The sequence below is a fragment of the Nematolebias whitei genome, chromosome 4 (genome assembly GCF_014905685.2).
Source record: "Nematolebias whitei isolate Nwh7 chromosome 4, NemWhi1, whole genome shotgun sequence".
Lineage (NCBI taxonomy): Eukaryota > Metazoa > Chordata > Actinopteri > Cyprinodontiformes > Rivulidae > Nematolebias > Nematolebias whitei.
In genome coordinates, this window is record NC_056501.1 from 16,733,573 (window position 1) to 16,759,881 (window position 26,309).

Here is a 26,309-nt window from a genome sequence, read left to right on the forward strand (position 1 = left end):
TTTAGTTGTAGCAGCCATTTTGAATCATAAAGTAAGATCAGTTGTAGTGGTACAAGATTAAATTCTGAAAGGTTTATTATACGTATGTTGTTAACAAATGAACACAAACAGGCAAAATAATTGCTGTCCGTGTTTCACCTTTTGGTAACGATTGCTAATTATCAAACAAAGAGTTTGTAAAGGATCTAAAAACAGAGAGTTCATCTTTTTAATCGGTTTTGCTTCTGTCCTGAAAAGAGAACAAGTTCTCCACAGACTGAGTACCTGGATGGCCTGCACCAGCCTGTTGCTAAGTTCAAGAGCAGCTGATGCAGTAGAGGTGCCAAAGGATGCTGCCCCCCTCTGGAGACCCCGAATAATGCGTCCATCCTTCCTGTACTGTTCTATGGGGAGCCAGAACAGATCCCTCACCCCGTGGACTGAACAAACACAGAGGCAGAGGAGAGAGGCAGATTAGCCAAAAAAACAAATGTGTGAAGAACATGTTAAATGCTGCTAACTTACAAAGCTGAACAACTGAATGCATGGGACCGACACCGCCCAGAATGCCTGGCAGCTGATTCTTCCTGATGTCAGTCAGCCACTCTGTGACGGCGTACTGAATCACTTTGTCTACACCGAGAAGACTGGAAACATCGCAGACAAAAAAACAAAACAACAGTTTGCTTTTTAAATATATTCTTACCTCTCGGAAAATCAAAATACTAAAATTAATGAGATTTTAATCACAAAAGCTTATTTGAACGTTTAACGTAACAAATGATGTTCGCTGTGGAAGAGGAAGGTCTTTCTTTACCCATGTCTGCAGCAGAGCCTCTTCAGCTTCAGCTCAGAACAGTTTAACTGAGCCAGACCGATCAGAATCCCTGCAAACGTTCCCTGAGAAACAAAGAGTCACGCAGTGTAAGAAAATACAAGATCACTACCTGGTCGAATCCACTGGAATCTCTAAGTCTTCACCGAGTGATCGTGGTCAGATCAGAATAAAAGGGGCTTTTTGAACAACGTCCCACCTGCTCAATGACGACGTGTTTGCCATGGTAGTCCAGCCAGATAGGCACTTCAGAAGTAAAACGAAATTCCCTGAAAAGAACCGAGACGAAACAAAAATACTTTATTCATCTTAGTCAAGTTTTGCTGGGATAAAAAAAAAAAAAAAAGCAATATTTACATTTCCAACATTTTAGGTATAGATAAACATTTATGCAACAGAAAAACATTTTTTTTAAATACATTTTGTTAAACTTGGATTAAACCTGTGAAGAACCACCGTTTACACACCGAAAATAGATTGGCTGGTCGGAGGAAGATGAGGAGCCGACAGAGGAAGAGCTCTGCTCACTGTTTGTAGTTTCCACTGAAGCAGAGAGGTCAGGTCCCAGACCAGCAGCTGGATCTGCCTCCTCAGACCCTTTCTGGGAGGAATCTGCCCTCACTATGAATACAGAAAATTATAAACTTGTTCGGCAGCCAGTGAAATTAAAAAATGCACATGCACAGCTGAGTTTAAATAATGTTAATGGCAGATCTAGTTATCAAATGCAAAAGACAATTTACAAATCTGCAATAACCAACCTTCAGCTGCCAAGTCCACAGGCAGGTAAGGGTTAACAGAGGAAGCCAGATTACTAAAAAAGTCCTTCAAGAAAAACAGTGCATCCTGGAAGAAAGAGGAAAAAAAAAAGTCTGGTTAGATCTGATGAAAGTTTATAGGAGCAGCACAAACTACTGTCAAAATAAACTGAATGAGGAATAGTCTACTAAGTAAGCAGTGGAACGCCTCGTTATATCCAGAAAAATAAACACAAAGTAAATATTTAAATAACTACAGCTCGTTTTCTTTGATTAAATCTCAGTTTTTATGAATTCAAATCAAAAATGTTTGTTTCCAATTAATCTGACAGCTTTGACAATTTACTAAACAGTTTTGTTTTGCTGTCGTTCTTTCTAGTAAGCTAAAGCATATGAACAAAAAATAGGTTTATTTTCTGCAAAATGTAAATGAGAAGACAATGTTGCTGAAGATCTGAAGGTTTTAATTAGCTGCTTGGTGTCACCTACAGAAACTGGATCAGAAAAGACTGTTCCATCCAGAACCAGTCTAAGATGCTGGACTTACCTGATCGATGTTGAGCCGTAGAGGCAGCAGACTGACCCGCAGACAACACTCGGGACCACCGAGACCAGACTCTGGTAATACTTGCAGGGCCTTCACAGTCAGCTGCAGTGAGGACACATAAGATAAATGAGAAGCCTTTTGCAAGGAAGAAACTGTCACTAGGGCTTTAACAGACTACTCGAATAATCGACAGATCGATTCCTAGAACATCTATCAAGTTCTTAAATTTCACGTGGAGTATTCGCAGTGACGTCATTGTGTCACGTGATCTGCACCGGGCTACTAGTAGAAGCTACCAAATGAATTCCTCCCAGCAGATGGACTGAGCGGAGCAGGTCCAGTCTTGGCAAACAGGTAGAAATATATCAATAGTCTGGAAATATTTCACTAAAGATGAATCTTCCGGTTCAACTACCGTAAGGAAACAGAAGATGAATCAACTTCCTGACTGTTTGGAGCTCATTGTGAACTGGTGTTATACCATATTCTGTGACCACCGTATATTGTGACCATAGGGGGCGGTGTTGCATGCACTGTTGCAGGTCAGAGTATGGTGTAACACCGGGTCCATTGACCGAACCAGAACCAGCTTCCTTCTGACTTTGTTTCACAAACTAAAAGCAAAAAATATTGATCTCTAAACCTATAAAAACCCTATAAACATATTAATCTCTAAAACTAACTTTTGACGTGCTGCACGTTATTTCTTTCACTTTTGGAGCTTAATAATAATTAGTAGTTTTGGTTTTCCTGTGACTTATTTGCAGTATGATCAATGGTAGGGGCATAATATACTCTCCCAATGTTTTGTTGGTCTTTTTCTTGTAAATAAGAAATTACTTTCTTTTTCGGTTTAATTTTTTGTTTATTTTTTCATCTTGAGATCCTATGACGTCATCAACTACTCGAGTTCTACTCGAGTTTTATTATGTTCATGTCGAGTTTAAATATTATGTAGTCATTCAACCCCTAACTGTCACATCATCTTTTTTGACCCGTATCACTGAAAAACTCAGTGTGTTTAGGATGAACAGGATTGAACTCTCAGCCGTTTATAACTTAAATATTTTCTATTATTCCTCTTCCCCCCCTCCCTGCAGTCTCACCATATTGGAGTGAGCTCGCCGAGGCATGCTCTCGCTCGTGTAGAGGTAGAGGAATTTGTTGATTTGGGAAGAGGCCAGTCTGTCTCGAACTTCCAGCTCCTGGACAATGAAAACCTGCCTGGAAAGGGGCTGCTCGCCATTGGGAAGGACCCCAGTAACAGTGGCCGCTGAGCCATCCCCATCCTGCCCTGCTACTGGGTACGACTCATGCTGAAAGGACACCTGGAGGACACAAGAGAAACATATGGATAAATAATTAAAATGTACTTAAGTTCTTTCTGAAATATGACTTATCTACTAAACTACTCAAATATATTTGGTCATGATAAACATCAGTACCTTGGAGAGCTGGATTTCCATCAGCAGCGTGTGCTGACGGCCACTGCCTCCAGCCCAACGCCACGAGTTCTGTGGACGAGAGGAGGCGACTGTGCGAGACGGAGACCCACGAACACCAGCAGGGATGGAACGACCCCTGAAAGAACACAAGGAGAGTAAAATGGGGTAATTCTAAGAAGATAAAAATAAAGAGTAAAAATTTGTTGACAAACTGAATATCTGAGAAGTAGTTACTTGTTTGCGCTCTGAGGGTGGATGGACATCGACTTTCCACCAAAGTCCTTCCCCCCGTAGAGATGCCACACCACAGAGATCTCCCTCAGCACCACCCTGCTGTGTGGGACCGGGAAACCGTTCGGAGCTCGGAGCAGGTCTGAGCTGCCTCGAGGCCTGGAGAAGTGACTGTCCTTCACCTTGATGGGCCCCTGGGAAAGCACGGTGACCACGGGCTCCCCGTCTCTGGGCTGCAGCAAATTCACATTGGAAACAAATGTACAAATTCTGAAACAGATTCATGTCATCAAAATTTATACAAGGTAAACAAAAACAACGACAACGACAACAACAAGATAAAAGAAAACGCAGGAGCACGAAAGCAAGATGACACTCACAGGTATGCCCATGCCGGGCGCCTCCAAGATGCAGAAGTCATCGTTGTCAGTGGAGCCGTCTGAGCCTTCATCCAGCATCATGTCGGCCTGCGCCTCCATTGCCGTGGAAACCAGACCGTCCAGTTCAGAGTCCTCTCTCTGCAGGCCAGCCAGGCTGTGCTTCGAGGCTTCACCAGGGAACAAGTAGACAGAGACAGGGGAGCCTCTCGACACTGATGGCAAACCTTGAACATCACAAAGAATTGGTGCATCATTAATTTTCTGACACCAGGTTGTAGTGGAGGAAAGCAGCTTTTCTTCCAAATAACTCTACTGACTTTATTTTAAACAAAAGCAAACCTTATTATGACCATTAGATTTTATACACACATCAGTACATACAGTACAACTCTTCTGACTAACTCACTCATATGTTGATATGAATGTTCAGAGAGAACAGATACCTGCTTCAGTAATGTCTTCACTGTGGCTCTTCTCTGTGTCGATTAAGGCATCAGCCAGGTCATACTGGTTTATCTCTGCGGTTTCAGCAGGAAGGCAAGGCGGCAAAGATGCAGGACTTTCTGATAACTAACAAAACAGAATATCACACAGGTATTAAAAAGTTTAATCCAATCTATATAACACTTCTTAACATTTATAAAATAATTAACATAAAACAATTTGTTAAAGTTGTAAAATGTTAACCCAAAAATTAGTAAGGACCAACTGGAAATGTAAACACCTAAAGAATGGAACAGATTTAAAACTACAAAACCCACATATTAATAAACAAAATTGACCTAAACTGTTCGACTCATTAAGTTGAGTCAGGTTATCTGAGGTTAACATGGTGCCTTACTGGTAATTTCTGGCCAGCGATTTCAGTGGGTGAGGTGTGACAAGGCGGGGGATGCAAGTCCCCCTGGGAAACCAGATATTGCAACAGATTGACGAGGGCGGCACAAGAATCAGCGCAGGTATGGAGGTGGACCACGTTGTTGGAGCAGCGGAGCTCGAAGAGAGGCTGAGACTGCAGGACAAAGTGAAAGACAGAATGGTTAGACTGATAAAAACAAATTTAGTTCCTAGCATTGATTGTTCTCCTCTTTGCTGCTTTTGCTTGGACAAGTTTCGGTGGACTGGACTCGTTTCCCACAGATCTTTAGATGCCATCAGGTTGGTGTCCAGGTGAACACGTCAGACTCTTTGATAAATGTATAAATGGTATACAAAAGACTTGCTGCCGTCCTACTGCCATTTTCTTGTTAACTTCAGTTTCAGGTCCAACTGAGAATGTTGCTTGAGCTAAATTATAGTCTGGAGCTATTATTATAGAGAAACTTAACTATGGTGAAACAAATATTTATAAACATGCAGCTAAGCGCTTGTTAGTGGTTTTTGAAGGAAATTGAACAAAATTATACTGTTTTCAGTGCAGTTTTTCTGGCTGCAGAGACCTTTTTTTAGGTTGTTGAATACGAAAACAACAGGTAAGTAAAGAAGTCGTGCAGAGCACTCACCAGTTTGACAGAATCACCGCCTTTCCATGTGGTGATGGCGAGCTCCAACAGGTCGATGTCCAGAACGCACACATAATCTGTGAGCAACACACAGAAAGCAGGTTATTATAGATGGAGGAAAAAAAAAAAACCACCTATATTTTTGCCAATGATCCTAACATTGGCTGAATTGTCTACATCTTAAGCTTCAATATTTTGACACCCAAGAGGTCAAAGTAGCTTAACAAATAAAAATTAAAGCTTTCCTCTGAAACTGTTCATGTTCAAAGGCTGGACTAACAATAAGTGAAAAGGTCCAAAGAAAATCTTTGAAAGTAATCTCAAAACCCTGAAGAACTCCGATCAAGACCACTTTAAAGATTATAAAACACCTTGTAAAAAGATCTGAAGCTATCACCTTTGACCTCTCTAAGGGATTTTAAACAACTGTCAAGTTCAATGCAGCAATCAATGCAGACATGTTCCTGTTTTTAGTATCTTACATAGTTTTATAATGTAGCTTCTTGTTTTTATTTCTTTTTATATCGCTTATTTTACTTACTTTTCATTTATATGGTTTTATATGACTGTTTATTGTTGTGTGTACCTCATCTGTGGTTTTTGTTTAAAACAGGTCTCTCTTAAAAATGAGTCCTTGTGACTCAATGAGACTAACCTGTATAAATAAAGGTTGACCGAATGAATGAAAAGGGGTGGAATAGTGGCGCAGCTGTTGCCCCACAGTGAAGGTTGCAGGTTCGCCTCCCAGCTTTGGGCCTTTCTGTGTGTAGTTTGCATGTTGTTCTCGTGCACACGTGGCTTAACCCCGTTTCCTCTCACAAACTAAAGCTATTCACGTTAGGCTAATTGGTAACTCTAAATTATCCCTCGGTGTGAGTGAGTGTCTCAATGGTTGTTTGTCTTTATGTGTCCCTCTGATGGACTTGCAACCTGTCCAGGATGTCCCCCACCTCTCGCACAGTGACTGCTGGAGACAGACATCAGCTGCCCCGCAACCCAGAAAGAAAAAGTGGATAATAGACAACTGATGGCTGGAAGGCGGCCAAAACAAAAAGGAAACAATCTAGTAAAAACATTTTACACTCCTCTAGCTAGCTGCTAAATAACACAAATACAAGACTTGAAGTTCATCATATTCCAGGGATGCACCAGTAAAGGACATGAGGAAACATTAACCTGGTTACAAACAAAGATAAAATTATTCCTACTGTGTGCAACAGACTCGGAACGTGTTTTACCTCTCCTCAGGTCCACTGTGTCAGACACACATTTGTCAGAGAGGTAGAGAGCAGAATCATCCAGAATAAATCTGATGAAAACACCAAACTTACAAAAGTTATGATTGTTGACAAAGTAATATTGCAGCATTTATTTTCTTTACTGCACAAATGAAACATTCAGTTGGCATTGTACCTGAGGTGGAAGGTGGCAGTGTCTACGATGATGTTAGTGGAGAGCGAAAATGACTCTGCCGTGAACAAGACTCGTAGAGGCAAATACAAAGGCCTGTACAACAAAACAAAAAACAAAGGTGAGGATAAAAAATAAAAAAAACAATGAAAACTGCACTACAATTTTAACACCGTCCAAACACTTTGTACCTGTAGTCTATGGCACAAGTAGCGAGGTGTGTGTGGAGGACAGTGATGATAGCTGGTGGTGAGTATCCCAGAATGGGATCATCAATTACATCCAGAAAGTCAACCAGCTGTAAAGAGAAAATGACTAATTTAGCCTTCATCCACCTCATCTGATTCCAGAGTGATTTCATTTTTCTCTTTTCAGTGAAATGTGACAATAAAACAATCAACTTTATTTATACCCTTAGGTAGATTTGGTTACAGTGATGTGAGTCAGCTTTTTTGCCCGACAGGAAACTTGACAGACATAAAATATAAAAAATAAATATACCTAACATGATATAAAAATTATTCAAAAATGGCCCGGTGCTATGCTATGCTAAGTCGAATTTTGGAAGCTTATGGCACCAGGATCGAAAATGGTTTTATACCGCTTAGTTTTACATCTGGTAATCAAATATCTGCATCCCGATGGGAGGAGCCTGAACTCTGAGTGCAGAGGATGAGACACATCTCTTCAAATGGATGTGGATACTGCTGCTGTAGATTTATGTCTTTTACACTTTTGGCGCCTTGTTTCTGTGTTTTTGTTGCATGCTTTGAATAAATCCCAGTTTATATTAGTTTTGGAGTCGGCACCGAGCCCAACTCCGTTCAAATTAGCGTGTGAACAACAGCTGAACAGAACCTATGAGAATCATGCTGCTGCTGTTCTGTGTATTGTTTTGCTCTCTTAGCGATTAGTGTATATCTTAGGTCTTTTAGTGTACCGTTGGGCATTCGTTTAGCATATATATTAGTTTATATCTTAGACCCCTATTTACTGTTTCGTTTTACACTTTATAGTTTTGCTATTGTTGGATGTAACTGGAACCATGTGTATACAATTTCATTCCACCTCACGTACCACATGTGATGCAAATGACAATAAAGAACCTTGATTCCTTGAATAAGCTCTGCACCTGCCTGAAGTACAAGGATTCTGGGCTTAGCTGCATCTCACCCATCAGCTTACTGGACCATGTGACTAATGGTTGTTATAACACCTCATCTCTGGCAGTGAGACTGCTGTTTGTTGCAGGACTTGTTATTTAGGGTTGAGGGGTTGCACCAAATTACAGCAGATGAATTACATTAAAATGTATGATGACAATGGAAGTGAAAAGTCTTTAACTTAATTGGCAAAATGGAGAAAAAAAATCCAAAAGCAAATTTTTAGCTGTATATAATCAATCTAGCTTGTCTAACTGCAGTTCGGTGGATGTGTCCTCATTAGCCACATATGAATCTTTAATGTCCATCTAATCCCAAACTCACATCTGAAGCTACAAAGAAATGAATAGCTTGATTAACCTGTAAAAAAAAATCTGCTTTGTGAGAAAACAAACGAATGACAAAAAGTCATGTTCACTGGATTTATTTGTTCAAAGAAAAGTGCTTTGTCCTCTGCATTCATGTTCAATCTCGAACTTTAAAAACCCACGAAAACACTAAAGGTGAAGTGAGATTTGTTTCTTTCGCTCCTCACCTGCTCATGCCAGCTCTGGTCGGTCTGCGTCACGTGATGTCGAATGGTGGCGCCTTGAAGTTGAAGCGCAACAAGGAACTCCTTGAAAGAAACAAAGTTTATTTTCACATCAGTTTTACAGCTGTTGCATTAATCGGGTTATCAGGAGTGCATACCTTGACGTTTCTCTTGAGGTCCAGAGTGATTTTTATGGCTGTGGACAACATCTGCTGCTCCCCTTCCCTCCCGCTCACATTGCTCACCCCCACCTCTGTGGGGTAGATGGTGGGGTCCAAGTGCTTTGGTGCAGTGAAGCTAGGCATGTCCAACCGCTGTAGGATGGGGGAGTCTTTCACCACAGCTAAATGTTAAAATACAAGAATGATAAAGAGAGAATATAGTTCTACTTTTCAACCAGCATTAAAACCATTTGCACAATAAATTATACAAAACGACTGAATTAGAAACATTACAATAAAATGCAAAAAATACCACAACATGCACCTTGATGGTAAAGTTCCACTCGTTTGCTCTCCAAACACAAGAAATTGAGATTGGGATTATTTTGATGTTGTGTCACACTAAACATCTTCCCCCCTTCCAGGTCAAGCACAATTTCTCCATGGGTTTGGTCCTCCTGAAGTCAATACCACACAATTCAAACAAACAAACAACAAAATGTGATGTGAAAAAGCTGAATTGAAAATGATAAATAAAGCAAAAAATATTAGTTAAAAAATTAAAAAGATTAAAAAAAAATTAAGTTAAACTAAAATTTAAATCCACAATCGGTGTACAAAATGGTCAGTAGCACAATAAACCAGCAATTTAATTAAAATATAACACAAGATAAACTTTTTTCAATATTATTTATTTCATTTATTGACTATATTCATGCAATCTTTATTTATACAGGTTAATCCCATTGAGCCTCAGGGACTTGAGAGACCTGTAAGACAATAACTTCTACTATGAAAAACTAAGATGTAAAGTAACAATTATAATTTATTAAAGTATTTTGCACTGTTGCATTGCAGCTAGCTAGGTCTTAGTTTGACTCCTGAATGCAGCTTTTCTGCATGAAGTTTGCAAGTTCTCCCCATTATAAGCTTTTTCCAGTTAGTATTTTTGTCTATTTTTGCATCCGAGTGCCCGTCCATCCAATCAACCATTCATTTATCTCAGCTTCTCCATGGTTGCAAAGACAGCAGGGGTCTCGCGTACAAAGACTTGCGTGGATTTCTACTGAAACAGTGTATGGTTAAATCAAGAAAACAGCATACGCACAAATAAATCCAGATGTATGAAACCGTGCATATGCATGAATTCAAGCTCACTTCTTTTGTACATCCCAACCAACGTGGAACTGAATGCACGTGGAATTGAATGCATGTGAAGGAATACCCAACTCCATGGGATTCTCGTCTGCATGTTAGAAATTTATTTCTAGATGCTGCAAAATGAAGAATTTTATTGAATGTGAATCAGAGATGCTCCTAATTAAGAAGTAGGGTGTAAAACGTTGCCACACATAAAAGGTGTGTGTTTTGCTGTTGAATGAGGTAAACCTGGGGGCGGGGGGGAATCTGTTGGCGGAGCCTTTCTAAGGCATTTCCAACTTCACACACATGCAATAATAACTGTAAACACAGACACACTCAGGAGCTTAGTAGAACTTGAAACGCTTATTCTTTAAATAGTTAATGTGACAAAACGAGTCACTGAGAATCAACAAAGTATTTCTCCGTGGCCTACTTCTTCTTCTGAAAATAACAAAAACGGAGTGGCATCAAGTTTTAGCAGTTTTAGGAGTTATATTTTGTCATTTTTCAAAAATGGACTCGGCATGAGCGGAAGATGAGGCAGAAGACCATGGAGAACGTTGTTTTTCACACAAGGCAGCTGATGGCTCCATATGAAGTAAGAGAAATGCGTGTTTGTTTGCCCTGCGTTGTACTCCACTTCCTGCTTGTGGAGCGGGGCCCGGTCTGTTTACATTCACACTGTACTCGAACCGCGCTGGAGTTCTCTTCTACCGGACCGAGACCTAGGTTTTAGCCCGGGCCAGAGTTCGCCTTTTTGTTCCGTGACAGAGTTCGATGGCGAGTTCACACCTCCCCAAACGAACCGGACTTCCTAGGAAAAGGAGCTAGAATTCGATTAAAGCGGACTAAACAGGGCTGGTGTGAATGCACCTTCAGTACTGTGTGGTCTGATACTACATATGAAGGTAAGCACATTCTCATGGCAGGTCAAAATGTGCGTGAATTTACACACACTTTCACGCAACGTTCATTTTGCTACATCCTGCCATGTGTGCGGAACCTGGTGCACACAACCTTTTCATGTACGCACTGTTAACACATGAGGCCCCAGCTCCAGGAGGGAAACCCAGACATCCTTTAACCCAGCAAGATTCTTCAGCTCCTCCTGGATCTCAAGGTGTTCCCCAGCCTGAGAGGATACATATATAATCCTTCCACAAAGTTCTGAGTCAGCCCCAGGGTCTCCTTCCAGTGGAACATCTCCAGAAAACCTCCAGATCGAGGCCTCCAGGAGGCATCTTAATCAGCCGACTCATTTTGATGCGGAGGAGCAGCAGCTCTACTCCAAGCTGAACCCTGTCACTCTATGGAGGAAGCTCTTTTCAGCTGGAATCTTTTTCTTCTGGTCATTACATCACAACACTGTCCTTCCCCAGTTCAAAACCATGTATGTTAGATGAATTGGCAACTCTAAATTGGTCATAGGTGCGAGTGTGTTTGAATGGTCATCTTTGTGAAGGCCCTGATGGACTGGCCTTTCGTCTAATGACTGCAGGAGATAGGCTCCAACTCCCTGCGACCCTACACCGGATCAAGGGGGTAAAGAAAATGGATGAACGGATTTTGTTTATGCAATAGGCTGCTCAGAGGATCAGTTTTTATCAAAAGTAAATTCTAAACATCTGAACCAAAGTAGAACTGCTGAACCGTTTAAGAACACACAAAAAGTTTCATGTTCAGCAGTTAAACTCATCAGTGCCCCTTCATTTAATTCATCATCCTCCTGGCTCACCTTCTTGTCAGTTCTGGCTTGAAGGCGCCCCTTCCCAATAATCACAGTGAGAGAAAGGACGCTGAGGTTGTGGCTGGGGAGAGGAGCCAACTGCTGCTTCCTTCCAGATGAATCACTGGCCAAATAAAACTGAGGATCATCTTCTTCTGAATCGGAGTCTATGGCAGAGTGAGAAGCTCTGAAGCATTTCATTTATCCACAAAGCCAACATTTAAGTCCAAAATCAATACAAACCCATATTTTATATGTTTTGGCACACTACTACATAAGTTGTGTAATAAATCTACATCATTATCAATTTCTCCCACCCCCCATGAGAGCGGTCAAACTTACCCAGTCTAAAGGCTGATTTGCACAGCTGGAACTCGTCATGGTTCTGGCGGCTCTGGTCAGGGCTGTGGGTTGAGGGAGGAGGAGGGGGAGGCGGCTCCCACATCAGGAGATCGTTATTGATCCTTATGGATGAAGGAGTGGAAAACTAAAATTATCTCTCAATCATGATATTAGGCCAACATGAAGATTAAAAGGACACAAGTTCCAAGTGGAAGTGATTAATAAGATGACAAGAGGGAAAAAACTTTACAAAGCAAAACATTTGCAAGAAAACTAAGATAAATGTTTAGCTAGATAGTGTGAATGGAGGGGACAGATTTAGCTCGTGTTGTTCTTTACATACCTGTTGTAGATGCTCTGGAAAGCCTGTTTGCTGGGCAGCAGGACGTACGCCAGCGGCAGGTTTATATCCACAGCACATTGACTCTGAACAACACACTGGTCCTGAAACTGAAGCATCTCCTCTCGATCGGCTGGAATCACCATCTTAAATCAAAGAAGAGACATTGACTTAGGTTTGAGATCTCATAAAGATGATCATTTAACCTTTTTTATCCTGCGTCATGTCAGCACACCTCCTCAGTCTCAAACATGGTGCGATTGGAAGAAAACGGGGAGCTGGTCTTCTCAGTGAATTCACAGTGACTTTCAAAAAAGGTGGCCCCCAGGTCTTTCACGAAGCCCAGGTTCATCCCACTCAGACCTGCTGATGGGCCCTGAGCTTCACCTCCACGTACACGAACTGATATCCTGCTCATGGGGGGAAAAAGCAGAATCAGTAGGAAAGGGACAACAGAATCTTTTTTTTCCTTTGGATATGATGCAAGAAAGTTCAGTTTGGGCAGCAGAAAATCACTTTTTCCAAGAGGAACATTAATGCCATAAAGTACCAAAGACAGCAGCATTATCCCCTTTAATGGGGGATGATTGTACAGAATCTAAACTCTATTTATTAATTTTTTTATTTAGATTGTAAAAAAGTGGGCACAATCTTACATTCTAAGTCCACAAAATGACGTTGATCATGTTTTTAAACGAAGAACTGGTAGGAAACAAATTTTAAGCGCAGTATTTTATTACATGATGTATGTTACTCTAATGTTTGAGTACAATCACAAGTTACCGGTACATTATTACTAACAAATCAGTCAGTCACAAAAGTGATTTGCAAGCACAGTAAACTGACTTTAACGAGCCAGTCTTTCCAAGTTTCCTTCAAAACATTTATCTGACACAAAATAATTGAATTAAAAGCAAGTGAAAAATCTTGTCAGGCAGAAATAAAAAGCCAGGGACTCACCTCGGTAGAGAGTCACGGTTTCTCTTTACTTTGATACAGGGGAAGGAGCCTCCCTCCCAGCCCTCATATGACCCTGGCGACACACATCAGGAACAAAGAATAATGTACCAGGTAGGAATTTATCTCTTTCTTTTAAGTCTTCAGAAGACATGTTTGTAAAGCAAAGTATATAAACAGAAGAAACAATTTTCTAAATGTTAATATGTTTGTTAGAAAATATGGCATATTATCACATAGATGAGTAAGCCTTTAACATTTTTCTAAAGTTTGATGCTACCTGAAGTAACTGAATGAAATCAATAGTGAGTTCGGCATTTTAAAAATATTCTGTCCAAATTATGTACTGTACCTAAAAACTCCTTTCCTGTTTTCACATTCAGATATTATACAGCTCTCCCACAGAACTTTGTCCCTTAGAAGTAAAATAAGCTCACCTACAGTGTGACATATTCTATTCTTTAGTTCATCAACTTTAATTTTTACAGAAATCAGAGCAAAAATGAGGTTTCCATCAATTTTAACAAGCACACAGAAAGAGAGCATAGATGTGATGATAAGAGCTTTAAGTTGAGCTCTAGACTTTTTAAATTTTTTTTTTTTTACAAAGACAGCAGTTTATCAGAAAAAAACAACTACTTTTTGAGGTGAAACCGAACATATTGGCACAAAAGCAGGGACACTTTCACTGAGAGGGCAACGTTTTAGGATGTGCAGGACGATACTGTGAAACATATACACTTGATTAAAGATGGTGGTATAACCCCGTAAAAACAACTGCAGGTTGGTTGTGCTCCCACCGTGCAAATCGGTGAAAGAAGCCTCCAGTAGCTGCGTGAGACTGGGAGTCCAGGGCTGCCCTGGAGCGGCCTGCTCGCTCTGGAGGTCTGGGGCCTCCTGGTGCCTCAGCTCCAGCTCAGTCAGCTCCAGCACCAAGGTCTCCTCCCTGACTGCTCTCTGGGTCGGTGGCCTTCGCTTAGGGGGAGGCCGCAGGTCTGGGATGGGAAAACGAAGCCTCAGTATGGCGTTGGGGGAAAGCAGGGTGAAGGAAGAGCTGAGCTCAGTGCTCTGGGTCTGAGAGGACAGAAAGTGAGACGTTTTTAAATAAAATTTTCTCAACCAAAAATCATCAAATATAGCATTTGAAGAAAAATTTCAGTCACCCCCTACCCCCTGTAATTAGTGTCATGGTCTGCAACGCTTCAGCTGGATTGTTTTAAGAACAATATGAAGGGGAAATGCTGAGACGATTTTAACGTGTGTGTCAGCACAAATAGAGTCAGCTGTACATGACAGGATCATATTTTGAGACAATTTTCTTGTAGTTTCGGTCAGTTTTGGTTTCCCAGTGTGGATGTTAAAAGTTCATGGTTCTGCAAAACCACACTGGCTTATAAAAGACTAAATTATATTATGAGAATTCTGAATGCTTTTCCACTTAGTCATGGGCAGCCTGGTTTATGACACAGATGGGCTCCTGATCAACACAGCTGTGTGGTCTTGATTGCAAACATATGCTGTCGTTAGTGAAAGTGGGCATTTGGATGCGTTTATGTTTTCAGTGAACTGTGTTTCCTCAGTGCTTTCTGGCATGGGTGATAAACTGTTATATTTTATTTGATTCAATACAAGTCTTCGTTTTTAAGAGTTTATTTTGCCTGTATTGGATTTATTTAGATGTAAGAGCTGGACTAAGTGTTTCACCTGTATGAGATCTGATCCAGTACTTTGCGTAGGACAGTAGCTGAAGGCTTGACTGAGGCTTCCCAGGCGGCTCAAGATGTCCAGGTCCAGCTCGGCGCTGAGCTCTGCCAGTTCCACCCGTACAACGCTGTCCCGCCGCAGCACACGCTGTTTACCCTGTCAACAAAAAAACACATGAACGTGTAAAATAATGGGTCAACTTCAAGGCCCGTAACATCTTTTCTAGCCCTCCAAGATGATATTTAAAATGTATATTTTTATTGCTTCTCAATTTACCTAAAAAACTAACAGATACTTCACTTTGTGCAGACTTCTAACGTTGAAGCCAGAAAAAAAAAAAAGTATTTTTTAGTAATCTTTGATTTTGATGTGGAAAAAGCAACAGTTAACGTCAAATGAGACTGATCAAGCTCTTGCTGATGAACCTGCAACCATTAAATGACGTCGGGTTTCTGACTTGAGTTAATGTATCGACTGAAGGTGGTCTGTGACTTGAACCAAGTTTGTAATTTTGACCTCCATTTGTAAGTGAGTTTGACACCCCTCTGTTAAAGTGTCATCAGCCGCCACATTTTATTGTTCAGAGGAGCGTGCTATGAAGCGGTCAACACAGCAAAAAGATGTTTGTGTGTTAAATGACTCAAGAATATTTAAAACTATGCTCAAAGACAAGAACCTCTCGCTACAATGACACACAGATCATGATGAATATATCCAGTAACATAATGAAAGACACAAATCAATCTGATATAACTTCTTACATCAGATTCATCATTAGCAGGGAGAAATGTTCAAAACAGTCTATAAAAACAGGTCATTACTTGGAACGGCACAGTTTGTACAACAAAATACAAAATGTACAGACTATGTAAACAAGAATCATTTCTTTTAAGATAAGAAAAGTGCTGTATTATCAAGTGTGTGTGCATGTGTGTACTTTGTGCAGGAGTTTTTCAGTGAGGCTGTAGTGTAGCTGGGCACACGGTCTGGCTGCAGCTCCAACTGTAAACAAACCAGCTTTTTGGAACTGAAGTAACTAAAAGGAGACAAAAAAAAGACATGTTTTATTAGTTTGGCATTACAACAACAAAGACAAATTAGATGCAAATTATATATATTTTATTTGTTTCACATTTTACACATTTTTCTCTGAAATACTTAATCCCATGGAAATGTTTTAGACATCTTTAAAAAAAACGAAAAACAAAACTTAATTTTGATAAGCCATAACACAAACATGACTGTTGAAGTGAAAAAGAACAGACACAAAAACCCTTAATATTATAACTTTAAATGTTAAGTTTATTATTAATGCTGTGATTCGTGCTAACCATAAAACAAAAGTAGACTAATCATAAAAACATTCTTAATGTATTATGGCTAAAACAGATGCAAAGATTTTCTACCTCACAGTACTGATGCTTTTCATCCTCCCAGAGGCACTCCAACAGTTCCAGTCTGCTGAAAGAAAGGTCAGAGGTCACAGCCCGGCAGCGGCGTCTCCCACTGCGCATCTCGCACACAACCTGCACTGCTGCCCCCGTCAGTCTGCACGAGAGGAAAACAGAAACAGTCGATCAGTGAGCTGTAGAAGTGTGCAGACGACCTCAGGAACAGTGTATCTGTGAATGTGTTCAGAAAGTGACTATGTGGGAAGGAGAAGCATCAAGAACTGAAAACCAGCAGGAAAAAAAAAGCAAATATGATGAACACCTCGCAAAAATATAAATTTTCTAACATTTAACACAATCGCTACAAGCTTTTTACCTTCAGTAAGTCTATTCTCTCCATATTTTTTTTAATTATTAAATATCACTGATAAATTTTTCAACATTTGTTTAAGATTTTCCTGCTCCAAGTGCTTTTCTACCTGAAGTGGGAGAGTGGGCAGGCTTCGGCGAAGATGCTTCTCAAATTGTTGAAGTTTTTGTCGCTGAACATGCTGTTCTTGAAGAAAGCCAACTTTTTGAAGAACTCCTGAGACACCTGAGCCAATGATGACGCTCTGTCAGAATCAGAGGATGGGTTTTCCTGCAGCATGGTCAGCGTGATCCCGCCGATGGTCAGTCGCGACAAGGCATCAGGTTTCAGCTGCTCCACCTGACCGCTGTGTGAACGCCCTGCAACGAAGACGATAAGAGTTCAGTAAAAAGGGTTTATTTTTGATTAATAAATATAAATACATATGGGTTTAATGTGTAAGATTATCTTTAATTTTGGACTAAATTATTTTTACCTCGTGTCCTAGTCTGGGGTAAACTGGACAGGCAGCCAGCGACAGGATATCTCCTGGGACAGCTCACCAAGCCCTGGAATTGACCAGCAGACACAACATTACTTAAGTTTTCTACATAAGTATGTTTAAGATCCTGCTGCTACTTCATGAAAGCTAAGGGGGGGGGGGGGGGGGGGGGTTAAAAAAAGTACAGTGTTCATTAAAATAATTTGCTAAATCACATTTTACCACCAGTAAACATGTGATTTCCAATAAATAACTTCATAAGATGACAAACAAAAAAAAAAAACACAATTCAAAGAAAAGTTAACGATAAAAATTATAGTGTTTTTAAACAACACCTCAACTAGTCATCCAAATATTTATCAGGTAGTTCTCTGGCTCCGACAATAGCCTAATTTATGCGTTTCTTCTAAATGTTTTAAACTGTAAGAGTCACTGTTGTACAGACACAGGCAGTACCTGTGCTGCCGGATGTGTGAGGCTGGTCAGACTGTGGGTGGAGGACTCCATGTCGCTGTCCGACAGCTCGCTGCCGGAGCGAACAGACGTCACGCTGCTATTCATTCCAGCAGGGCCCATGGAGTAAAACATTTCTGCACAAACACATCGTCACAAGTTAAACATTACAGTGTACACAAACGCATCATAATACCATGTTGCTAAGAAATAGAGCAGCAGGAATCATTTATCCAGATCTGAACTCTTTGTATCTAAATGAAAGCTAATCCAGGAGAGTTTAATTAAAGAGATTAATTAAATAAATTAATATAACCGACGGGACATCCTTGTGAAAGACATTAATAACCTCAATGGATTTCTTCTTGGTAAAATAAAGGTTTAAAAAACAAACAAACAAAAAAAAAACCAACCCTCTATGACAAGGTTTCAAATAACTTTGCGGGGCAGGATGGAAAAAGTTCTGCTGTTTTTTTCCACACAGATCAATTACGAATGAGCTTGTCCTGATCTGCATACCTCCGTTCTCCAGAGCGGAGATGTAGGGCTCCAAGTCCGGCTCAGTTTCCCACTCCCTGTCTTTGGGACTGGATCCCAGCTGCTTACTCAGGTCTTCCTCAATCATCCGAAAGTCATCCGAGTCTAAAGGACGGCTGTTTACTCCACCACACTTTGCCTCTGGCTCTGAAGGTGAAAAATGAGAACAACTGATTCACATGTGGATGAAAAAAGCCCAGAAGAACCGAAGCCTTTGTAAAAATCCCACACTGAGGAGATATTTTCAGATGTTCGTGATCTCCCTTCTTCGTTTTAGGCTACAAAGGAAGACAGATAGATAAAATAAAAGATATAATGCCTTTAAAATACTCTGCATGGTTCCTATATTGTTTGATTACTAGCTTATTCTTCCTCTTTTATTTTGACATACTGAAAAAAATACTTTATTTTGCTTGACATCATTTTGTGGTGCAATTTTATGTAAGCGGGCAAAAAGTTTCAACTCATCAAGAGCATGAAGACATTAATAAATTAACCCCCATTGCTCCAGAAAAGAGAACATCAATTTATGCTGAAGGCTAACGACCATTTTATTATTTATACTGTTATAAAAGATCAGGCAGTTTCTTTCATGTTCTTGAGCCTCTGCTGATCAAATCAATTTATTTTAAATTCTAAGGTTTATAACATTATCAGAATAATTTGGATTTTATTTGTTAATAAAATAACATAAAAATCGGTGAAATGATTTCACAGCTTTAAACTTTTCCTGAAACTGTTGCGCTGTCAAAGTTCTGTTCTGGTTTATTGAACGTTAAATGAAGAAAGCAGATATTTAAATTGTACCAGTATCTATGCATAGGGCAGCCAGAAGGTCTGTTAGATGGGTTATTTGATCTGGAGACAGCAGCAGGTGGACACAGCCCACCTTCCCTTCCAACTCCAACTGATGAGAAGAGGAACAGAAAGACAGAAGAATCAATATGCGAGAGCGTCTGTGTTTTCTAAGTTTACATGAGAGAGCGCTCCACCTTTGGTCCCGGCAGCATGTCGTTCTGTTTGATCTTGAAGATGGTTTCAATGGAACCGGAGCAGCGTCCTATGAGCAGGGGCTGAGATGGAGGACAAGAAGTGCTTTTCAAGGACTTGGGTTCTTCCTCTTCTTTCTCATTGTCTTCTTCTTCTTCTTCTCCTTCACTGGCTGTAGCTGAATTTGGTTGTTCCTCTTCATGCTGACCCTAAAGAAAAATGACAAACTTCATGCATTTTCAATTACCTTTGAATTAGAAAGTATTGAGGGAAATGACTCAATTTATCATTTTCTCTGCTATTTTATCGTTTCAATATACAGTGGTCCCTCGTCTATTGTGGGTGTTAGGGACCACACCCACCTGGAATAAGTGAAAAACCGCAAAGTAGGGATACAGTAGTCCAAGTTCAAGTTCAGTAAACTTTGTCATGACCTGTGCCAGACTATACTCACTCATCACCTGTTACGTCCAATCGCCCTCCTTAAAATAAGCAATTTAAATTTAAATACTGTAATATTTTAAATAAACAATCCATGCAGCATGGGTTGTTTATTTAAAATATTACAGTATTTAAATTTAAACTGTAGAGAAGGGAAGTGCAGCAGAACATCCAAGTGTTAACGCTTCACGCAGCTCTGCAGCACGAAGAAGAAATGTACCTCTTGATCAATTACACTGAAACAACTGAACAAAGAAGTTCTAAAATAACTAAAAATAACTTTCAACACTTTTATATTTTGTGATTATGACAATTTTACGATGTGACACTTTGAATTTTAAGTTGGAAGACAAAAGTCGATCGGTGCAGCAAAGAGTTTACCCTTCACAAAGCCGATGCAGCAGGAGAAATGTGTGTGGTGGCAGGGAAGGAGATCAGCTGATCAGCTGCAGGAGGGAGCTTCCCCTGCACTTGTGAGCTGCACACATGGTGCAAAATCATTTAAAATAATTTATTTTAAATAAACAATCCATGGCTCATCCATCAATCAGCCAATTGTGTCATATCCAATCTTATTTTGAAAAACTGTGATATAGCGAATCCGAGAAAAACGAACCGCGAAGTAGCGAGGGACTCCTGTACACAAAACCTTCCAGCCCTGTTCATAAAAAAGATGAAGATCAAGCATTATTGGCTTTGTGTGTTAGGTAAAGTATCATTCTACATTCGCCTTGTAATCTAGCCGTTTGATACTTTTTTTTTTGCCATCTTATTTGTATATATATATATTTTTATTTTTTTTATCTGTATGCCTTTTTATAACTGTCTATTGTTGTCGTTGTTGTCCATTGTTGTCATCCTTCTTTGTTGAAATCAGGTCTCTCTTGCAAATGAGTCCTCGAGGCTCAATGGGATTAACCGGTCTAAATAAAGGTTGAATAAATAAATGAAAAAAATTCTCTCATTCTGTACCCAGAACAGTGACGTTTAGAGCCACAGTAAACCATCACATCAAGTGCATCTAGTGACATACGTAAGGCGCAGATTAACTTTTAAATAAGATGTCAGCATTGTGAGGAGTGACTAAATGAGACCAAAATAAAGAAGATGACAAAGTTTTGTTTTCCAATCGTTTGGCCCAGGCACTGTTAAAAAATGTTTCCTCATTTCAGGTCAGAGTGACTGAGAAAACCATAAAGTAGGAAAGTTTTGTTTCTTCTAAAAGGTTGAAAGCTGGTGAATTTCTTAGTCATCCAGGATGCTGTAATCCTAACAAAATAAATCAAAGATACCTAAACTTAACTGATTGTTTTTTTTTTGCAGATGTTTTGCTTTTCATTTCTCAACTCAACTGAGAAATGTTTAAATCTCGCACACTTGTATATCTGAAGGTGAACACAAAATGAGGATAATTTAGGACTGATAAAAGTGTGAGGGACATAAAAACTACGATTAAAAACATGGCAATAAAAATATATAAAGAGAGAAATTTAAGCATGAAGAGTTCTCGGTAAGTCAGAGTGGTGTCCATCACCTGCACTACGCCCGTGCTGTCGTAGAACAGCTGAACGGCGCTCAGCTGGAGGATCTTGTGCAGAAAGGCGGGCGGCTGGTGGATGTCGACAGGCACGGCAGTCTGGCTGGCTGGATCTCTCACTGCTTCGTCAAAATATTGCAGCCTGGAAAAATACACATCATCATTTTAAAGACGTATTTTAGAAGGAAAAAGATAGTGAGAAAAAGATTGCTCTTTCTCTAAAGTCCAAAAAAGTTCAATCTGGTCCTCTGGACATTCAAAAAAACAAAAAGCATGCTTTGCTTGCTTTGTTTTGTTTTTTTGAATGTCCAGAGGACCAGATTGAACTTTTTTGGATTTTTCTACCTGGATTATTGAGCATGCATCAGGATATCTTTCTCTAAAGGAAATTATTTCAACCCCTTCTACAGCGGTCGTCACAGCGAGCAAACTCTTGCCAAATGCCCTTCTTGACTCAACCTGGACCTGAACCTGCAGCCTCAGGATGACAAACGACCACCAAGCTACCCAGCCCCAAAGATGATGGACAAAGTCTGTGGCATGATCTTTAACTCTTAAGGAGAAACTATCAGACCCCTGAAACATAAGCTTCCTAACAAACACCTCAGTGACATGAGCCACTGAAGTCAAATGAGCTGACCTGCTGCAGAGCCTTGGGGTCACTGACCGCAGATCAACACAGCCAACCTGAGCAGGTTTGTCAATAAACCAGGAAAACAGAAAAAGAGCAACTGTGTTACAAGGTTCAGCACAAAATAATGCCTCCAGCTGTTGTAATAACACAAAGTTGTGTAAAAACTAAGGCACAAAAGGTCAGGTGTGCTACAGCAATATTAACTCAAGGCCAATCAGATTAAACTGTTCGTATCCACAAAGAGAAAATTATGAAGAACATCGACCAGACCTTTGAAGGAAACTGTCCAACTCATCACTGCTTGTACAAATAACTATAATGCTGTTTAAACAACGCCATAAAAACGAGTCCACTCATTAAGAACAACAATCACCTTCTTCCTGGTTTGCAGTGACAGTGACCCAATTACACTTTTTCATAATGTCATGATCACACACGTCTTAGCTGCAGCCTGCAGATATTCACAGACACTGATAAAACACTGATGAGGAAAATAAACTTGTCAGTACCGGCCCAGTTAGAAACGAGCTTCAACGTGAGCCTGTCTACCAAAACAAATCAGAAAGGGTTAGTTTATAACAGAGAAAAGGCTTCTGCTTATCTGCTGATGAGCACGGAGGATGAAATCCAATTTCTGGTTTTCATTTTGCCTTCCTTCTCTGCTGACAGCATCACAAATGCAGATCTACAAGTTTTTTGTGTTTTGTTTGTTTCACTGATGATCAAAACACAAGTTTTAAATCCAGACCCAAACAACTGCACTTGTCTCTTAGAAAAGTATTCACAAAATGATTGACACCATTGTGCTAACCACATGCTGAAATAGGGAAAGAGGTCACACTGTTGCACAAAACTGGAAATGAAAAGCAAAGACAAAAAAACTAATCTAACAGTTACAGTTCATTGTGCTGTAAAATACAAAAAACATGGCAAATGTCCAAAAAAAAATGTATTTGAGTTCATGACTGTGGCACTAAATCTGAAATATTTCATTGAATTTGGTTTAGCAATCATATTTGTTTCACTCTGGCCAGAAGAATTCAAAGATCAGATAAACATCTACAAAAAAATTATTGAAATCAAATGAAGAGATTTTCAGATAGTCAGTTATACCAGGACACATTATTTTATGTCGCTTAATGATTTTTCACCTTACAAGAACAGGAGATAGTGTATGTAGTTTGTAGCTGTACTGATCCAGGTCAGTTTAGTTTTACAGCAGAAAAATTCATTAAAAGGAAACAATGCAGCGTTTAAAAAAAAAAAAAAAAGTATTCACATAAACAGTAAAAGTGATCTTTAGGTTTCTGTCCAACAAGAAGCAGTTAGTAAACTTTTATTATTTTTCTTTTTATAGTTCACTTTCTCTAATATTGTAAAAACAAAACAAATCAAAAAGCTCCAGCTTACCGTTCAATGTGCACTTCTAAGGCAACGCCTGTTTTCAGGTCTGGAGGCTGGTGCTCGATGCGGACGATGGTGTCTACAAAAGTGACTTTGATACGACGGAGAACTGCAACCGCAGAGACAAATAAGTCAGAGGTCATTACAACTAACTTATCCTGTCCAGCTGACAGTCTTCGGATAGGACTATTTACTTTTTAAATATATGTTTTCATGCATTAAAGTTGTCTCAGATTGAAAAATTTGTGATGTGAAGCTGTGGACAGTGAAATACTAAATATAATAATTTCAAACTCTAAACAGTCTGGGTGATAGTTCTGTTTGTCGACAGCACGCCACCAAAACAAGACCAAAATAACCTCTTTGTCCAGTTAAAGCTGAACCTGGATTGACCTGCAAACCCAGAGCTGGTTAAACATCACAATGACCTCATCTTACTGTTTGTACGCAGAAAAACAAAAACACTGCAAATACACTTCAGATGCAAATTTAAATTTGAACACAAAGCTTTGCTCACCTGTCTCGATAGTCTGTGCAAACATCTCCAGACCCTCCAGTGGGGCAGGCGGCTCCTCGGACGCCTCCGGAGGGTCCTTTAGGCACTCCTGAGCCAGCTGCATGCTGGAGGTCATACTGGACGACCAGCCCTGTGAGTCCCAACTCCCATCTGAGGGAAAACGAAACCAAATGGGATTTCTGTCATTTCTGATATTTAAAGACAGACCAGCATTTCAAAGTCTTACTGTTTACCGTTTGCAAACGTAAAATGTATTACTCGACATAAAACAGAACTCGCAGAGATGAACGACTGGTCTTTCTGTAGACAGCTGAAAAACTAAGAGGATAAATGATTTTTTTCTTAAACAGGTTGGCTTCATTTTTAGGAACAAAAAAAAAATCATTTTGAAACAATAACATGGTAGCTTATTTCTCACACAGATAATTTCTGACTCATTACTGTACTGTATTTTTGATATAGTGAGGTCAAAGTTGAACTCTGAACCTCAATAACTATGAGCAGGGTGTCAAAATATATTGCTGAGTACTGTCCTTAAAAAAAAAAAAGAAGAGAACTTTAGCTGATTTTTATGTTTATGCCATGTCTCTGGAAGGCATTTCAGACAAAAAAAAAAAAAAAGATGCGTCACATCCATTCAGAGGTCATTTTTACATTGTTCATAGCAACATTTGCTAAATGCATCAACACACTTGATCTGCTTAAGGAAGACAAATATTAGAGAATAGAGCATGTCCGTCTTTGGAGCAGCTTTAAATCAACAGTCTGACAGCTGTATTTTGTTTTTTAAAGGATAGAAAGATTACACTTTAAGCCATAACTCATACATATGACGGGAACATGTTTTGGCAAACAAACAGCTGGAGCAATCCTGTCAGAAGAAGAGAGGAAGATTAATTGATCAGTTGAGGTCAAATATCAGTGGATGAATGACTACATTTCTTTCAGCTGTTGCCACAGTGAGTTATCCTTCATCTCACTGTGTCCTCTGTCCTCACTCCAACTACCTCTATGTTCTTGCTAACTGCATCCATATATCTCCCCTTTTCTTGTTCCTGGCAGCTGCATTTCTAACATCCTTCTACCAGTATACCCACTGTCCCTCCTCTGAACATGTCCAAACCATCTCAGTCTGGCCTCTCTAACTTCATCTCCCAGGTGTTCAACCTGTGACCTCTGATGATCTCATTCCTAATCTTATCCATCCTTGTCACTCCTAAGGAGAACCTCAACATCTTCATTTCTGCCACTTACACTTCTTTTTGTTAATGCCACAGTCTCCAGACCATACAACATGGCTGGTCTCACCTTTAACTTGTAAACCTTTTCTTTGATCTTTGCTGCCACTCTGTAGTCACAGATCCTTCCTGAAACATTTCTCCATCCACTCCATCCTGCCTGGACTATTTTCTTCACCTTTGTGCCATCTTTATCTAGTATGGTGTTATTTGGACAAACACATGTTTGTTTTGGCAAAAGTGTTTTATGCTGGATAGCCTTTCTGTCACAACCCTGACCTTTCCCACACCTTTTACCAAGGATTGGAACCAGCATGAGATACAATGGCTTGTGCTCCCTGGTGGCTGGTTTGGGCACATGAGTGAATCCATCAAGCCATCCATTATCTTTACCCGCTTCTTCCTTTTTGGGTCACGGGGGTCACCGGTGCCCATGTCCAGCAATCAGACACTCTGGACAGGTCGCAAAACCATTCACTCTCTCACACCTAGGAGCAATTTAGAGTTACCAATCAGCCTAACATGCATGTTTTTGGTCTGTGGGAGGAAACTGGAGTACCTGGAGAAAACTATGGCATGCACGGAGAGAACATGCAAACTCCACCCAGAAAGGCCCCCGGACCAGGATTTGAACCAGGGACCTGCTCGCTGAGAGGCAGCAGCTCTACTAACGGCACCACCATACTGTCCCATGAATGACTAATGAAGTGAAATTTATCCAAGTGTGTGCTTGACACTTGGATTTTCTCTCACATTTGAGTGAAACACTGAACTCTTAAATTTTGTTCTTATTAAAAAAAGTTTCATCCACAGTCAGTTCAGCTGAATCTGGCTGCATTTAACAAAGACTAAAGAGGAAAGATCTCATAAGCTCTCGCAGGAAGAGGTTTCCAAATTGACTTACTGGTTCTGTACTTGGGTCGACATGTTATCTGAAGACCAGAAACTTCTAAGGTGCAATGATCAGTCAGGAGAGCTTGCCAAGGGATGGTCACGGTTATGCTGCTCACAAAACCATCCACTATCTCCAGGGGAGCCCCAAGAGACTCAAGAAGTTCGTTGACCGCCTGTAAAGTTAAAAAAGAAGCAATCAGTGATGACTGGAGAAGAATGTGTGTTTTCAATGGGAAGACATGAAAATAACTAGTGTAGTGGTTGTAG

At 40.1% G+C, this 26,309-nt stretch overlaps 1 protein-coding gene across 1 annotated transcript in view; it reads right to left on the minus strand.

Moving 5' to 3' along the window:
* The window catches only part of atg2a (autophagy related 2A), a 30,634-nt gene that overhangs the window by 3,825 nt on the left and 500 nt on the right, over window positions 1-26,309 (minus strand). Inside the window, exons 2-40 of the mRNA XM_037675245.1 lie at window positions 26,053-26,215; window positions 23,911-24,060; window positions 23,400-23,502; window positions 21,353-21,497; window positions 19,380-19,586; window positions 19,195-19,294; window positions 18,370-18,534; window positions 17,854-17,987; window positions 17,392-17,464; window positions 17,026-17,275; window positions 16,562-16,703; window positions 16,093-16,191; window positions 15,156-15,311; window positions 14,252-14,525; window positions 13,455-13,527; window positions 12,730-12,904; window positions 12,498-12,640; window positions 12,155-12,276; window positions 11,822-11,979; window positions 9,269-9,401; window positions 8,941-9,125; window positions 8,786-8,866; window positions 7,279-7,385; window positions 7,091-7,183; window positions 6,916-6,986; window positions 5,678-5,754; window positions 5,017-5,187; window positions 4,619-4,745; window positions 4,176-4,399; window positions 3,799-4,028; window positions 3,565-3,700; window positions 3,226-3,447; window positions 2,120-2,221; window positions 1,576-1,660; window positions 1,282-1,435; window positions 1,014-1,083; window positions 797-879; window positions 505-626; window positions 265-419 (exon numbers count right to left, since the gene is read on the minus strand). Coding sequence (XP_037531173.1) covers window positions 265-419; window positions 505-626; window positions 797-879; window positions 1,014-1,083; window positions 1,282-1,435; window positions 1,576-1,660; window positions 2,120-2,221; window positions 3,226-3,447; window positions 3,565-3,700; window positions 3,799-4,028; window positions 4,176-4,399; window positions 4,619-4,745; window positions 5,017-5,187; window positions 5,678-5,754; window positions 6,916-6,986; window positions 7,091-7,183; window positions 7,279-7,385; window positions 8,786-8,866; window positions 8,941-9,125; window positions 9,269-9,401; window positions 11,822-11,979; window positions 12,155-12,276; window positions 12,498-12,640; window positions 12,730-12,904; window positions 13,455-13,527; window positions 14,252-14,525; window positions 15,156-15,311; window positions 16,093-16,191; window positions 16,562-16,703; window positions 17,026-17,275; window positions 17,392-17,464; window positions 17,854-17,987; window positions 18,370-18,534; window positions 19,195-19,294; window positions 19,380-19,586; window positions 21,353-21,497; window positions 23,400-23,502; window positions 23,911-24,060; window positions 26,053-26,215 — 5,460 coding nt within the window. The remainder of the gene's footprint in view (window positions 1-264; window positions 420-504; window positions 627-796; window positions 880-1,013; window positions 1,084-1,281; window positions 1,436-1,575; window positions 1,661-2,119; window positions 2,222-3,225; window positions 3,448-3,564; window positions 3,701-3,798; window positions 4,029-4,175; window positions 4,400-4,618; window positions 4,746-5,016; window positions 5,188-5,677; window positions 5,755-6,915; window positions 6,987-7,090; window positions 7,184-7,278; window positions 7,386-8,785; window positions 8,867-8,940; window positions 9,126-9,268; window positions 9,402-11,821; window positions 11,980-12,154; window positions 12,277-12,497; window positions 12,641-12,729; window positions 12,905-13,454; window positions 13,528-14,251; window positions 14,526-15,155; window positions 15,312-16,092; window positions 16,192-16,561; window positions 16,704-17,025; window positions 17,276-17,391; window positions 17,465-17,853; window positions 17,988-18,369; window positions 18,535-19,194; window positions 19,295-19,379; window positions 19,587-21,352; window positions 21,498-23,399; window positions 23,503-23,910; window positions 24,061-26,052; window positions 26,216-26,309) is intronic.